General features: G+C 47.2%; 2 protein-coding genes across 3 annotated transcripts in view; one reads left to right on the top strand and one right to left on the bottom strand.

The window, feature by feature from the left end:
- Tmem116 (transmembrane protein 116) overlaps positions 1 to 14,797 on the bottom strand; it is a 98,244-nt gene that overhangs the window by 38,818 nt on the left and 44,629 nt on the right. The window lies entirely within an intron of this gene.
- Positions 9,913 to 14,371, top strand: LOC128120973 (disintegrin and metalloproteinase domain-containing protein 1b-like). The gene has a single exon (XM_052755252.1). It carries the CDS (start codon positions 11,830 to 11,832, stop codon positions 14,158 to 14,160), a length of 2,331 nt encoding a protein of 776 aa, XP_052611212.1. The 5' UTR covers positions 9,913 to 11,829; the 3' UTR covers positions 14,161 to 14,371.

Raw genomic sequence — 14,797 nt, 5'->3', positions numbered from 1 at the left:
TTGAGTGCTGGGAATATAGGTGTGCACCAACATGCCCAGTAAAATAAGCGTTCTTAAAGATGTCCGGCCTTGCCCTCCCATTGTTCTGTAAGCCTGTATTTAAGACCTCCTCCCTCCTTCAATAAATGGCATTCGGCATTAAAAAAAAATGTCCAGCCTCACTCGTCTCCAGGGATATGCAGAGAAAAATCACATATCTCAAAAGGTAAGGCTGATAACCAATACTGAGAATGTACAATATTAGAAACATCCACACTGTTTGCAGAGTATGAGAGTATCATGTTGAAATAGTTTGTCACATTCTATTAAGATTTACAATTTGCCTATCTCATGAGCTAGCATTTCCCTTCCATATATATATATATATATATATATATATATATATATGGAAAATTTCCCAGATTTTATATATATTATAAAAATATATATAATTTCCCAGAGACTATGTACATTTGTCATGTATATCATTAGTAATGTCCACAGCATTGCTTATAGTATTGCCCAAACTAGAAGGATTCATCAGAGAGTTGTAAGGGACTCCTATAGAGAAATATTAGCATAGAGATGAGACAGGAATGAGCCATGGTTTCATGCAGTAACATGATGACAACTTAGAATGTGGATGAAAGAAGCTAAATGTAGAGTTTATTACATGTGTTTGTATAAAATCCAGACAGGCACATGAATTGATGTTCTAATTGTGTAACTAGAAAGCAAAACTACGAATGTGACAAAACCCCATTACAAAGAGCATGACTGGGCACCGTGGGAAGGGTTCAGACATTCCCAGGTGTACAGGTGTGGTTCTGAGGGACTTACAGTGTTAATTACTGGGTGAAACAGGTGCCTGTATCATTCCAGTTTACTCACTCCCTCAAATCTACACATCTTCAAAATGTACCTTGCAGTAAATGTGCTCTACGTGCCCATGTGGGAAACACTGAGGCAGAAGACCGCCGGACTCGGAGCTCTGCAGACTGGAACCACTGCTGCCATGGCCCTAACCCACCCACAGCCTTGGGACTTCAGCTACTAGAGACTGAAGCCTAGCTTCACACACTTTGCTCCTTTCCCATAAGTACTGGTCCCTGAGGAAGTTCCCGGAACATCCTACAGCTCCAGGGTATGGCTACCTGGGGTCCCAGCCTCTGGCAATACCTGCATTCACCCAGAAAAGGAAGGTGCTCTCTCCAACCTGACCTTAGGACTGTGGCTGCTGATGCCACTTGTCACCCAAGATGCCCAGTGTGACCTGTGCTCGTCCTCAAGGTGGTACCAAGTGCATCCTGCAGCCCTAGAAGCAATTATCAGTCCTTTAAAAGCTAGTGCTGCCGGGCGGTGGTGGCACATACCTTTAATCCCAGCACTCGGGAGGCAGAGCCAGGCGGATCTCTGTGAGTTCGAGGCCAGCCTGGGCTACCAAGTGAGTTCCAGGACAGGCGCAAAGCTACACAGAGAAACCCTGTCTCGAAAAACCAAAAAAAAAAAAAAAAAAAAAAAAGCTAGTGCTACCTGCGCATATCTTATGTATACTAGGGAAGGTCTTCTTGGGACTAACTGCATCCCAGCCTAGCTTGTCTCTAGGGACGAGGAGGTTCCCATCTACATCCCGTAGCTCCAGGATCATGAATACCAATGACACAGCCTTAGTCACATCCGAACTGTTCTGTGTAACCTAGGTACATTGCTATATATGCCCTGTGCTCTAGGACTTCAAATTGTATAGTTCTATGTTCCAGTACTGTTTGCACTCACACTCACTCCTCCTCACAGGGGAGGTCCTCACAGAACTGAGACCGAGACTTTAGTGCCCAAACCCTGAGTACTTACGATTTTCCCTTGGGACCAGGCAGCAGCTTGAGCACTACAAACCCATGACTATCTGTAATCACCCCCAAAGGATCTAGAGGCGGTCCTCTTTGTCACACAGAACCTCAAGTCAGCAGTTCCTGGTGCTACACACCTTATAGCACCTGTGTCCATCCACGGGAAGGAGAGGATCCTCCCCTTCCTGTGGCCAGAGTCACCTGCACCTCCTGCACTTTCCTGGAGTAGCTGAACAGGTCTGCTTCATGTGCTTTGGCTTATAGGTCATGCCTACTTGTACCACAGACATCAGCCTTATCTCTGTCCTGAACAAACTGTCTCCATCTGGTACCACTGAGGTGGCCATCACCATGAGACCAAGTGCCATCCATACTCAGCCACAGAGCTGGAGGTCACCAAGCTGCATAACTGCTGGTCTCCCCAGGCCCTCACCTACTGACAATGACCAAAGCTGAAGAAATCTCAGCATCAACATTTTTGAAGTCTGATACCCAAAGCTCCTGACACCCTCTATCTCATCCACACCTCAGAAGAGGTCCCATCCCGTGCACACACATCGGTGTAGTGACATGAGTATCAAGAAAGGAACCACAATGCTCCAATAGTGAGTACCACTGCTCCAGAAAGATGCCAGCTTAAAAACCACTCGGCAAATTCATGGAGGATAATTCAAAAGAACAATCTTAAGGAAACTTAGATACAGGAGAATACAGACCGATGATACAGAGAAATGAGAAAAGCAACCAAGGATATAAATATTATAAGTAACAGTTCAAGGTCAAAAGCATAATATAGGATCTTAAAACAGTAGGGTGAAACCCACACAGAAAGAGAGCTGCCTGCCATGTAGCCAACTACGGCAAAAACCATAGTCCAGGGAGAAAACCTGCCAACCAAATCACCATGCCCTGGGATGGAGACACAGCTTATTGGCAAAGAGCACTGGCGGCTCCTACAGAGGACCCAGGTTCAAATCCCAGTGCCTACATATATAGAAACACTCAGACGTATAAAGTAAAAATGTAGTAAAAAGCTACTACACCCTGCAAAAATGATCCTTCAGAGCTGAAAGAGAAAGGTTTTCACAAGTGAGCCGAAGCTTGGGGAATTCAGCACTGCTTGGTAACTCCTATAAAAATCTGGAAAGGAACAGCCAAAGAGTTCTACACTCAACAAGAGATCATCGCCATCAGGAAAACACGAACGTGAAAAACTCATGAGCACTCTGGGCATGACTCAGTTCACAGACTGCTTGCCTAGGGTTCAATCCCCAGCACTATACAAATTAGACGTTGGGGTGCACATCTGTAACCCCAGCTATTTGGCTGTACAAGGAGGATTAGAAGTTCAAGGTCATCCTTAGCTACATAATATGAGGCCAGCCTAAATTCATCAAGGAAATATAGGAATTATAAATACATATGCACCTATTATGGAACCACTCAGATACAAATGGCAAATACTATGAGAGCTAGGAGAAAAGAATTCAATACCCTACTTACTTTGATATATCATCCACAATGAAAATCAACAAAGAAACATCTGTTTAACCACACTGTAGGACAAATGTCCTGGAAAACTCTACAGAGCGCTTCCTCCAAGAGCCAAAGGGCACACATTATTTCTATCAGCACATGGGACATTCTCTAAGATAAACCTTAGGTTCAAAATCAAATCTCAGAGGCCTGTTGAGTTGGCTCAGTAGTTAAGCGCACACACCACACTTGTAAAGGACCTGAGTTCAGTACCCAGCACTCAAGTCGGGCAGCCCACAACTGCCTGTAATTCCACCTTTAGGGTAGCAGACACTCTTCTGGCCTCCATGGACATGTGCACTCACAGACATGTACACCATGGACATAATTAAAAATTTCAAAAGCAAGTCTCAAGAAATCGTTTTGTGCCAGGCGGTGGTGGCACACACCTTTAATCTTAGCACTCAGGAGGCAGAGGCAGGCAGATCTCAGTGAGTTCGAGGCCAGACTGGTCTACAAAGTGAGCTCCAGGACAGCCAGGGCTACACAGAGAAACCCTGTCTCAAAAAATAAAGGAACGAGAGAGAGAGAGAGAGAGAGAGAGAGAGAGAGAGAGAGAGAGAGAGAGAGAGAGAGAGAGAGAGAGAGAGAGAGAGAGAGAAATAAAAATCATTTTGTTTGTTTTTTGAGTCAAGGTCTTTCTCTGTGTAGCCCTGGCTGTCCTGGAGCTCACTCTGTAGACCAAGATGCCTTGAATTTAGAGATCTGTCTGCCTCTGCCTCCTGAGTGCTGGGATTAAAGGTGTGTGCCACCCCCTCCCCCCCAAGTCTCGAGAAATCTTAAAAAGCCAATAAGATGGCCCAGTGAGTAAAAGGCTTGCCACACAAGCCTGATGACCTGAGTCTGATCCACAGACTGCACATTAGAAAGCTAGATGTGGTGGCTGTATCTGTAACCCAGCATTCTTCCAGCAAGATGGGAGATGGAGACAAGGGGATCACCCAGAAGCTGAGCCAGCTGGCCTGGGGTACTCAGCAAAGCAGAAAAAATGGGTACCATGGCTCAACCAGGTAAAAGGAAAGAACCTCAAATAAAAGAAAAATAACTTTAAAAATTTTAAAATATAAAATCATAGCCATGTGGTGGTGGCCCACGCCTTTTGTCTTAGCACTTGGGAGGCAGAAACAGACAGATCTGAGTTCAAGGCCAGCCTGGTCTACAGAGTGAGTTCCAAGACAGCCAGAGATACACAGAGAAACCCTGTCTTGAATAGCAAAAAAAAAAAAAAAAAAAAATCTGCTACCATCCTCAACCATGTTCATCTTCTCAGATGATGGAAGGATAAAACACACATCAACAAGGATGGATAGTATACAAGTACCTGGAACAGAATAGGATGCACCGACATGACCAACTGATTGGAGAAATCAAGAGGATGTATACAATCAAATGCATCCTGCATGTGAATTCACAGCTAAAAGAAAACAAAACTGAGAAGACTGCTTCCAGCAATCAATTCCCACAGACACAGAGTCCCAACATCAACAGCCTATTACACTCAGATTTCGAAAAGCCACAAAGAGCCAAACCCAAAACTGGTAGAAGCAATATTAAAGATCAGAGCCGGAAAAGCTAAGCCCAGAAGAAAACAATGTAGAAGAGTCCTGGGTGGAAGGGCTGGGTTTCTGAAACCGTAAACAGGCCCTGGCAAAGTATTAGCTCAACCAGACATCATAACAGACACCACAGAAACTGCAGGAGCACAAGAGCCCATCCTGGCTTTGTGCATGGGTGCAGGCCAGTGGCACTTAGGCCTGTCTACTTCGGTGACTGGGAAAGAGAAGAGGGCTTCTAAAGAGGTAAGTGGCAAGAAAATGCCCAAGAAGAGGCCACAGTTACTCTTCCTGTGGAGCAGCCTGACGGTGTGCCCTGATGATTGACACTGCCATGGACTGAGGGAAGAGGCCCTTGAGTTTCCCACAGCCTAGCTTTGCTCCCATCTCAGCACCTAGGAACCATACTTCACTTTCATGAGCAAGTTCTCTGTTGACTCCCAGGACTCTGGTGTCAGCTGCTATCCAGAAGACATGCTCCATGTTCTGAGAACAGGCTTCTGCGGGAGCTCCAATGACCCAGCATCAACTCTGCTTCCCACAACACACTGGCCACAGGGTTCCTGGTGTGTATGGACCCACCTCCTAGGCCCAGCCTGGGCTGGGACGCCTCTACTTTCCACCACTGCTGCAGCCTGCCTCCCCATTCTGGCTCTGCAGGTAAACCACTGGGCATCCCTGTTGCCACACCCCACTTCCACCCCCTTTCTGACCTACTGACCCCACCCTTGCTCTCTTCCAAGGCAGCCACAGACCCATGTTTCATCCCCTTAACCCAAATGATCTTGGGTTTTTCCATTGCTGTGCCAGAGACCCACATGGTGCAGCTGGCCCAGACTGTGAACTGTTTCCCCACTGTCTGGACTCCCTGTGGGTCTCCTATCGACTCACACTACTCTACCATCCATAACTCTACCCTAGATGGGGGTAGAGGACCAAAGGCAACGAGGGGCCCTGCCTACACGGCAGTCACTGCTGCTGCTTGTGAGCCACGTGTGGCCCATCCCAAGGCCTCCCAAGCACCCCAGTAGTTCATGAGAAGCCAGCAGAAGCAACCCTTCCACTCTGCATATCTGAATCCTTCTGGTGTCAACTGCATGGCCACTTCAGTACTCTTCCCTTCAGAAACACCCGAGAGAGAGAAGCCTTGCTCTGCAACTGCGCCACCAGCTCTCCCCGGGTGCTGAAGGAGGCGCCGCTCTCAGAAGGACCAGAGAACTGGGGAGACCTAATGTGGTGTCCATATACCTGTGGGCAAAATGCTCATACAGATACAATTTAAAAATCTAAAAGAATGATCTATAAATGTAATGCAATTTCTAAAAAAAAAAAAAATTATTGCTGACTCCTTCTGAAATAGAAAAAATTCTAAAATTTATACAGGTTGGCACACACCGAGGGTAAAAAAGTCCCCCCTCCACAAAAAACAACAACAACAAGCAAAAACAGGATATCCAAAACCAATACTGAGCCGAAGCAACAACGAAAAGGTCTGTCATTCAACTGTCATGGTAACCGAGGGAGCAGACTGGGAAGCGGCTCAGCTGATAGAATGGTTGCCGAGCATGCAGGAAGCCCTGGGTTCAATCCTACCAGAGAATAACACCTCTCCAGGAATGTTGGCCAGGAAGTCCCCAGAAGCCCCAAACCATACAGGTCATGCTGTCGCTATGGGTTCCCGCCAGGACTGGAGGGTGAGACCCTGTTACTGAAGACATCACACATCTTGGTTTCATGATACAGAGAAACCACGCTCCAGTTTAGCTAGAAACTTCCTTTCATAGTGTTATAAGTTGCTCTGCAGGCAGTTGCGGGACTGTTGTGTCTTGAATGAAATGTCCCTCTGCAGTTCAGGCATTTGAATACTTGGGATTCCAGTTGATGGCCGGACTTGCTGGAGGAAATATGCCATTGTAGGCAAGCTTTGATGTTTTCTTTTATTATTGTTATTGTTGTTGTTGTTTGTTTGTTTGTTGCTTGAGACAGGGTTTCTATGTGTGACAATCCTGGCTGTCCTGGAACTCGCTCTGTATACCAGGCTGGCCTTGAACTCACAGACATCTATCTGCCTCTGACACCGGAGTGCTCAGATCAAAGATGTGTGCCCCCACCACCTGGCTTGGCTTTGATGTTTTAAAAGCCTCCTGCCATATCTAGCTTGCTCTCTCTTTCCTGCTTGTGGTTTGAGATGTGAGTTTTCAGCTTTTTATGCTGCCATGCTGGGTGCTTGCTGCAACATTTCCCCACTGTCATGGTGATGGGCTTGGATCCCGCTGGTACTATAAACCCCACATAAACCCTTCCTTCTATAAGATCATGGTGTTTTATCATAGTAACCAAAACAAGGAGAAAAGTCAGCAGTGGTCTTCCCCAGCTTCAGACCTGGCATGCTACAGTATCAACTCAACAAGCTACAGTATCAACTCAACAAGCTCACTGTTTGGCGGGTAACCAACTGACTTCAGATTAGATCTGATGCATGCTCCGGAGGAGTAAGATCATGCCAGTTCAGTGGACCTAGTCAAAAGTCGATGGGTGGGGAGGTCACAGGACCTAAGGAAACCTACTACCTTCGTTGAATAGACAGCTCGTAAAGTGCCTGACAAACCTATGCTTGCATTCATAGATAAGTGCTGTCCTCAGCCTTGATCAAAGCAGCTTCTCTTTGCAGCAAATGATGGTTAATGAGAGACGCACTGTCATGGTGCTGAGGACTAAATGGACCTGGTATCACCCCTCCGAGGATCCTGACATAGCACAGAAAAAGGGGCGGAAAGAACGTAAGAGCCCGAATGGTAGAGAGGAGCGCCGCGACACGGTTCGAGCCCTCATGAACTCACACTAGCTGGAGTTACCCACAGAGAGTCTGAACAAATCTGAGCGAGTTGACATTCAATTATAGATGGGGGAGGGGCTTGGGTGGCCCACCCAGTCCAGCGGAGCTCATGGCTGTGGGAAGAGAGGAAGTCACTGTCTTCAGTGTTGGAGCCACTGATGAGCTACCTACGCTTCGTGGACAGCATTTCATCCGTGCCCACATGACAGGCCCTGGTTAAACCTAGTGGGTCTGGGTCACAAAACAAGAAGGACATGAAAGTAGGATGAGGACCTGTTGGCAGAGGGTGTGGGTGGGGAGTTGTGGGGTGGGGAGAGGGTAAAAGAGGGTGAGTGTCACCAGAATATTATATTCATCCATGAAACTGTCAAAGAATTAGCTGAAGAGCTAACAAAGAAAACTGAGTGTGTCAGTCGGGCGGTAGTGGCACACGCCTTTAATCCCAGCACTCGGGAGGCAGAGGCAGGCGGATCTCTGTGAGTTCGAGGCCAGCCTGGTCTCCAAAGCGAGTTCCAGGAAAGGCGCAAAGCTACACAGAGAAACCCTGTCTCGAAAAACCAAAAAAAAAAAAGAAAAGAAAAAAGAAAACGGAGTGTGGTGATGTGTGTCTAATCTCAGCTCTCAGGTTGTGAAGAAAAGAGAATCAGGAATTCAAGGTCATCCTCAGATATATAGCAACTTCTAGGCCAGCCTAAGCTATAAGAGACCTTGTTTCAAAAAAAAATGCAAGGAACCAGCATAAAAATAGGTACATAGACAAACAGACAGAGAACCACACACAAAGTTAACGCACACGGTTCAACACCCACAAGATTCCTTCTTTGGGGCTTTGTTCTGGTTAGCACATGACAAGGGGCAGCAGGCTGAGCAGTCATAAAAATACTGCTTTCAGGCCATCAGCATGACATCTGGCAGAGGCGCCAAGACCATCTAGCAGAAAAGACAGTCCCATCCATAAACACTGTTGGCAAAATTGGGTAAACATATGCGAAAGAATAAAGCTGTTTTATACCCTCTAAACAGATACAGAAATCAACTCAGAATGACTCAAAAGCCTGAATAGTGCCCAAGGTGGGGCTCGGTTGGTACAGTGCTCGCCTAGCGTGCATGAAGCCCGGGATTGATCCCTGGCACCAGATAAACTGGTTGTGGTGGTGGCACACCCATGACCCTAACACTTGGAAGGCAGAGGTACAACAACTTCAAAGTTCATAGTGAGTTTCAGGCCAGTCTGGGACACAGGAGTTCCCGTGAAGAAAGAAAAAGAGACGGGGAAAAGGAGGGACAAGCTGAAATGTAATACCTGAGCTACGGAGCCACAGGATGACAAGAGAGAAGCACTCCAAGGCACTGGTGTAAACCAGCAATTCTCGACCTGTGGATCATGACCTCTTTGGAGGTCGAATGATCCTTTCACAGGGGTTACATATCAGATATCCTGAATATCAGATATATTTACCTTCAATTCCTAACAGTAGTGAAATAACAGTTATGAAGTAGCAACAAAAATAATCTTATGATTGGGGGTCACCACAACATGAGGAACTGTATTAAAAAAGTTGCAGCATTGGGAAGGTTGAGAACCACTGCTCTAGACAATGATTTCTTTTCTAAGAATTCTTCCCAAGGTCTCAGGCAAGTAAAAATAGAATAAGCATCTATCAAACTACAGAGGCAAGACACGGCCTGTGGAGCCTTGAAAAGAGCCTTGTAAACCATTCATCCGCTAAGGGCTTACATTTTGAGAACATAGGATGATCACATAGAGTTGAACACTAAAACCAAATTAATGCAAATTTTAAAACGGGCTAAGGAACTCCATAGACACTTCTCCAGAGAAGACACAGGTGTGTGTGCCATTCTGAGGCCATGCCTACACAGCACATACAAAAACCGAGATTTGATTTCCAGTATGGTGGAGTGACGAAAGGGGCTGGGACACGTGGAAATACGCCAGAGGCTGGAGTGTCTGAAGCCCCACCACTGGGGGCACAAGCAGGGAGCCGGGGGGGGGGGGGGGGTTCTTTCTTTTCTTTTTCTTTTTTCTTTTTGCGACAGGGTTTCTCTGTGTAGCTCTGGCTGTCCTGGAACTCACTCTGTAGACCAGGCTGGCCTCGAACTCACAGGAATCTACCTGCCTGTGCCTCCCGAGTGCTGGGATTAAAGGCGTGCGACACCACCCCTGGGGAAAGCAGGGGGATTTCTAATTGGAAGACACCCTGGCATACATAGTTATTTCCGGGCTAATCTGTGATACATCCTGAGATGTCTCAAAAGACAAAACACTCTATCCAACAAAAAACTCAAATAGCCAACAAATGCATGAAACAGCGCCCAATCACAGTGGTTATTGAGACATCAGAAATCCAATCAGGGATCAAAACCAAATGCTGATGTGATGTGAGGGGAATTCGCACACGTTGTTGAAGTGGATTTGACCAGCACCGCCATTACAGAAAACACTATGAAGAGTTCTCACGAAACACGATATGATCTAGCAGCTCCACAATTGGTTATGTTTCTAAAGAAGATGAATAATTATACCAGAGACAGACCTGCTCTTCCATGGCTACTGCAGCTGTGTTCATGATAGCTCAGGTATGCAGCCAACCTACTCCTTTGCTACGAAGTGGAGGGAACTGGTGGTCACGCCAAGTGTAATAAATCAGGCAGCTAGAGGAACACCATGTGTGCTAATCCTCTGTGGAAAGGAAAAAGGTTGATCTTGCTAAAGAGCAGAGTAGGTGGTGGTCCCCAGAGACTGGGTGTGGTACAGGGAGTGGAAAACAGCTAAGATTCACCAACAGAGAACGGCTTCTAGGGTTAGCACAGTGGGTGAACCCTCTGTTAAAACAATGTACCACTCTTCGAAGTCAATCAAAAAGCATGAGATCCCCAACATACAATGGCAATTAACACTTGAAGAGCTGGAAATGCTTCCCACATTAATTATTGTATATTGTTTACAAATATATCTTGTGAAAACTTAATTTGTGTGTCTGTGTGCACACCTGCGTGAGTTCATGTGACCCTTGTGCATAGAGGCTAGGAGAAAGTCTCAGACGTGTGATCCCACCAAATGTCAGGACCAGGAGAAGACTAAGAGGTCTCAGGCTAGCCTGAGCTAAACAGTAAAACACTGCCCCATAAACAAAGAAACACACACAATCCATACATAACCCCAAGGGATCAATGTGTCAGGGTGACTATCAAGAGGGTGAGGCCTTCAAGACGCCAGCCACTGTGAACATGAACACACGTATGGGGAGGGTACCATGCCATCATCTTTGAATCATCATCAGCCTCTGAAAAGCCAAATTTGGAGCTAGGAAGAGTGACTATTGTCTTCCCCATGGACTGCAAGCCTAATCCCACTGGTGCTATAACACACAGCTAAGGGAGTTGGCTCCCTGGCCTGATCCAACAGCCTGGTCTCCCCTCTCAGAGCGGGTTAGGACACTCCTGTCTATGGATCGAGGGCTTTAGAGGTCGGAAAACAGATACCAGAGTGTGTGCACCTAAGGTATCTCCAGGATCCCTGATCTGGAACATCTGGGGTTAGCTGAGCAACTGACAACAGGAAGGATGGGAGAGCTGTGGGGGAGGGGTGTTCCGTATGGCTGAGAGAGCTGTGGGGATGTTATGTCCTCTCTCAAGGTAGTCTCACATTATAGAGTCCATAGTCTGTCACAGCACATCTCTCCATCTTGCCAAAGGAACTTAGTGATGGGACACTGGAACTGACTCTGAAAGAAACCACCAAGAATGGAAGGTATCTGAGAGGGCACAGAGGTCAGAGGCACCAGGAAGACACCCAGCCAGCAAGCTAAGGTCACAGACTGGGAAGTAACCACCACTTAACGCCCCAGCATAGATGGGATAATACTGGGTCTCAATGTCAGGGAGAGCAGCTGCTGCGGCTGCTGCTTAACACAGTTGATGCCCCATAGCATCAACTGATTCAAGAAGGCCATGGCAGACATGGCCTCAGTGACACACTTAGCCTCCTCGTCTTCCAAGTAGACCCTATGTGGCTTTGTATAAGGTTGGGGGAGCACTTCAGTCTTGGGCTCCCCAGATGCAGGGACTGAGGCTGGGGCAAATGCCAGAACATTTGTGTGTCAGGCTGGTGGCCATGTTGCTCTTGGTAGTAATTTTCCTCCCAAGTACATTCTGTGACACAGGATCTGTATATTACTCTTCCTATGAGACGGTCATCCCCAAGAGATTGCCAGTCCAGGGGAGTGAAGTTCCCGGAGGGAGGGCGTCCTACATGCTGCTGATGCAGGGCCAGCAGCAGCTGCTTCACCTGAAGGTAAAGGGAGACCACTCCGTGAATATCTTCCCAGTCTACAGTTACCACAATGGCCTCCTGGGGCAAGAGATGCCGCTCCTCTCACAGGACTGCCACTATGAAGGCTACATGGAAGGGGTGCCGGGCTCCTTTGTTTCCGTCAACATCTGTTCAGGCCTCAGGGGCGTCCTGATTAAGGAGGAAACCTCCTACAGCATCGAGCCCGTGCTCTCTTCCAAAGGGTTCGAACACATCCTGTACACCGTGGCACGTCAGCCTCAGGTCTCCTGCAGTGTCACTCCCCAAGACAGCCCAGGGGACACCAGGCAGCAGCGCGGGAGCAGGAAGAAGCCCGATGACCTGCAGGAGCTGTCTGACTTGTGGTCACACACCAAGTATGTGGAGATGTTTGCTGTGGTCAACCACCAGCGGTTCCAGATGTGGGGCAGCAACGTCAACAAGACGGTCCAGGCAGTAGTGGACATCATTGCTCTGGCCAACAGCTTCACTAGGGGACTAAACACAGAGGTGGTGCTAGTGGGCATGGAAATCTGGACGGAGGGGGACCTGATAGAGGTCCCGGTGGACCTGCAGGCTACACTGAGGAATTTCAACCGCTGGAGACAGGAGAAGCTCGTGGACCGGGCCAGGCACGATGTCGCACACTTGATCGTCGGGCATCACCCAGGACAGAATGAGGGCCAGGCGTTTCTCGACGGTGCCTGTTCAGACGTGTTTGCAGCAGCTGTGGAAGCCTTCCATCATGAAGATGTCCTGCTGTTTGCAGCGCTCATGGCCCATGAGCTGGGACACAACCTGGGTATCCATCACGACCACCCGGCCTGCGGCTGTGACCCTAAGCACTTCTGTCTCATGCACGAGAATATCACCAAGGACAGTGGCTTCAGCAACTGCAGCTCTGACGACTTCTACCGTTTCCTCCACGACCACAGAGGGGCCTGCCTGCTTGACAAGCCTTGGCGCCAAAGCCGCAAGCAGAGAGCTGCCCGTTGTGGAAACGGTGTGGTGGAGGAGCCCGAGGAGTGTGACTGTGGCAGGGCCTGTGACAGGAACCAGTGTTGTAATGAAAAGTGTAAATTTAAGGAGGGTGCACAGTGTAATGATGAGCCTTGCTGTTCTCGATGTAAATTTAAAAAGATGGGACAGATTTGTCGTCCTGCTGATGGAGCATGTGACCTGGACGAGTTCTGTAATGGGACCTCTGCAGTATGTCCTGAGGACAGGAGAGTACAAGATGGCTCTATATGCCATGAATTATACTTTTGTCTTAAGGGTCAATGCCTGGACCCTAGCTCTCAATGCTCACGTATTTTTGGGTATGGTGCACAGTCTGCCTCAGATGCATGCTACAGCTCTCTGAACAGCAAAGGGGACCGGTTTGGAAACTGTGGCCTTTCTTCTGAGTCTCCAAGAACTTATGTCAAATGTTCAGATCAAAATACGATGTGTGGGAAACTTATATGTACAGAATTAGGCTTCTTACCACCAATTAAACACAAACACATACTGATCCAGGTCCCTCATACAGTGGACTGGTGCTGGAGCATGGATGCTTCTGATGATGAAACAGAAGGCGCTGATGAAGGATATGTGAAGAACGCAACTAACTGTGGCACCCAGAAAGTTTGTAACAATTTCCTTTGTCAAGACTCGCTCTTCACGTTCTTCCCCGACACTTCCTGCACTGCAGATCTATCTTGTAATGGACATGGAGTTTGCAATGATTTAGGGAACTGCCATTGTTCATTTGGATTTGCACCCCCCGACTGCAAAAATGAAGGAAATGGAGGCAGTGTGGACAGTGGTCCCCCCACTCAACCATCAAACGAAAATCCTACAGGAGATGTGGGTCTAAATGAGCAAAGTGAAAATGATTTGACACTTAACTTAAAGCTGATAGTTCTGGCTGCCATTTTGATACTCATAATCCTCTTTATAACCATATGCATCATGCTTGCCTATGATAAGTCAGAGCTGCCTTCTGAAGCAGAGCCTTCAGAGTTAGAGAAGTTTCCAGAAGGGACTGAAGAGGAAGAGGAGGAAGAGGAGGAGGAGGAGGAGGAAGAAAAAGAGGGAGAAGAGGAGGAGGAATAAGTGGGGAGGAACATAAAGCCAATAGCTGAGCCTTCTGCAGCCCTGAGAATGAGATGCTCAGTAATGCAAAGGCTGTGCGAACTGAGAGCTGGGAGGCTCTCACTAGGACTCCAGGGCCTAAAGACACACTGGAGGGAAATAGGAGCCTCTGTCCTTAGAGCTGGTTGAGGAGTGTTTACACAGTCAGTATTTCAGTACTTTAGTTTTCAATTTCATTTGAACTTGTCACATAGATCTTTGGATATTCATGTTCTTGTATCTTTGGGCTAATTCTTTTGGTCACCAGAAACTGTATTTTAGGACATGCTTTCTTCCACATAGATTGTCTGGTGCTCCTGAATTTATTACTATCCCCAGGATTTTTATTCCAAGTAACAACTATCTATTATGTAAGGGCAATTTCCATGACTTTCATTGTTCCAACTTGACCAAAAATATATATGGGAGGGATGAGTCTTTAAATAAAACTGCTAACATTAGACATGTCTTTAGGTCCCATGTAATGTATTTGTTGAGTCCGTTCTGTTTGGTAGCTGTTTGGGAAATGTTGTTCCTCATAAGGAAGAGGGTCTGACTTTGGATCTTGAGTTAAGAAGCCGGCTTTACAGACATCAGCCTCAGCTCCAGACAAAACGTA

Source organism: Peromyscus californicus, unplaced genomic scaffold (genome assembly GCF_007827085.1).
Source record: "Peromyscus californicus insignis strain IS unplaced genomic scaffold, ASM782708v3 Scaffold_2__1_contigs__length_46816999, whole genome shotgun sequence".
NCBI classification, from domain to species: Eukaryota; Metazoa; Chordata; class Mammalia; order Rodentia; family Cricetidae; genus Peromyscus; species Peromyscus californicus.
The sequence above is the reverse complement of the archived record's forward strand: the minus strand, read 5'-3'. Positions and strand labels throughout refer to the sequence as shown.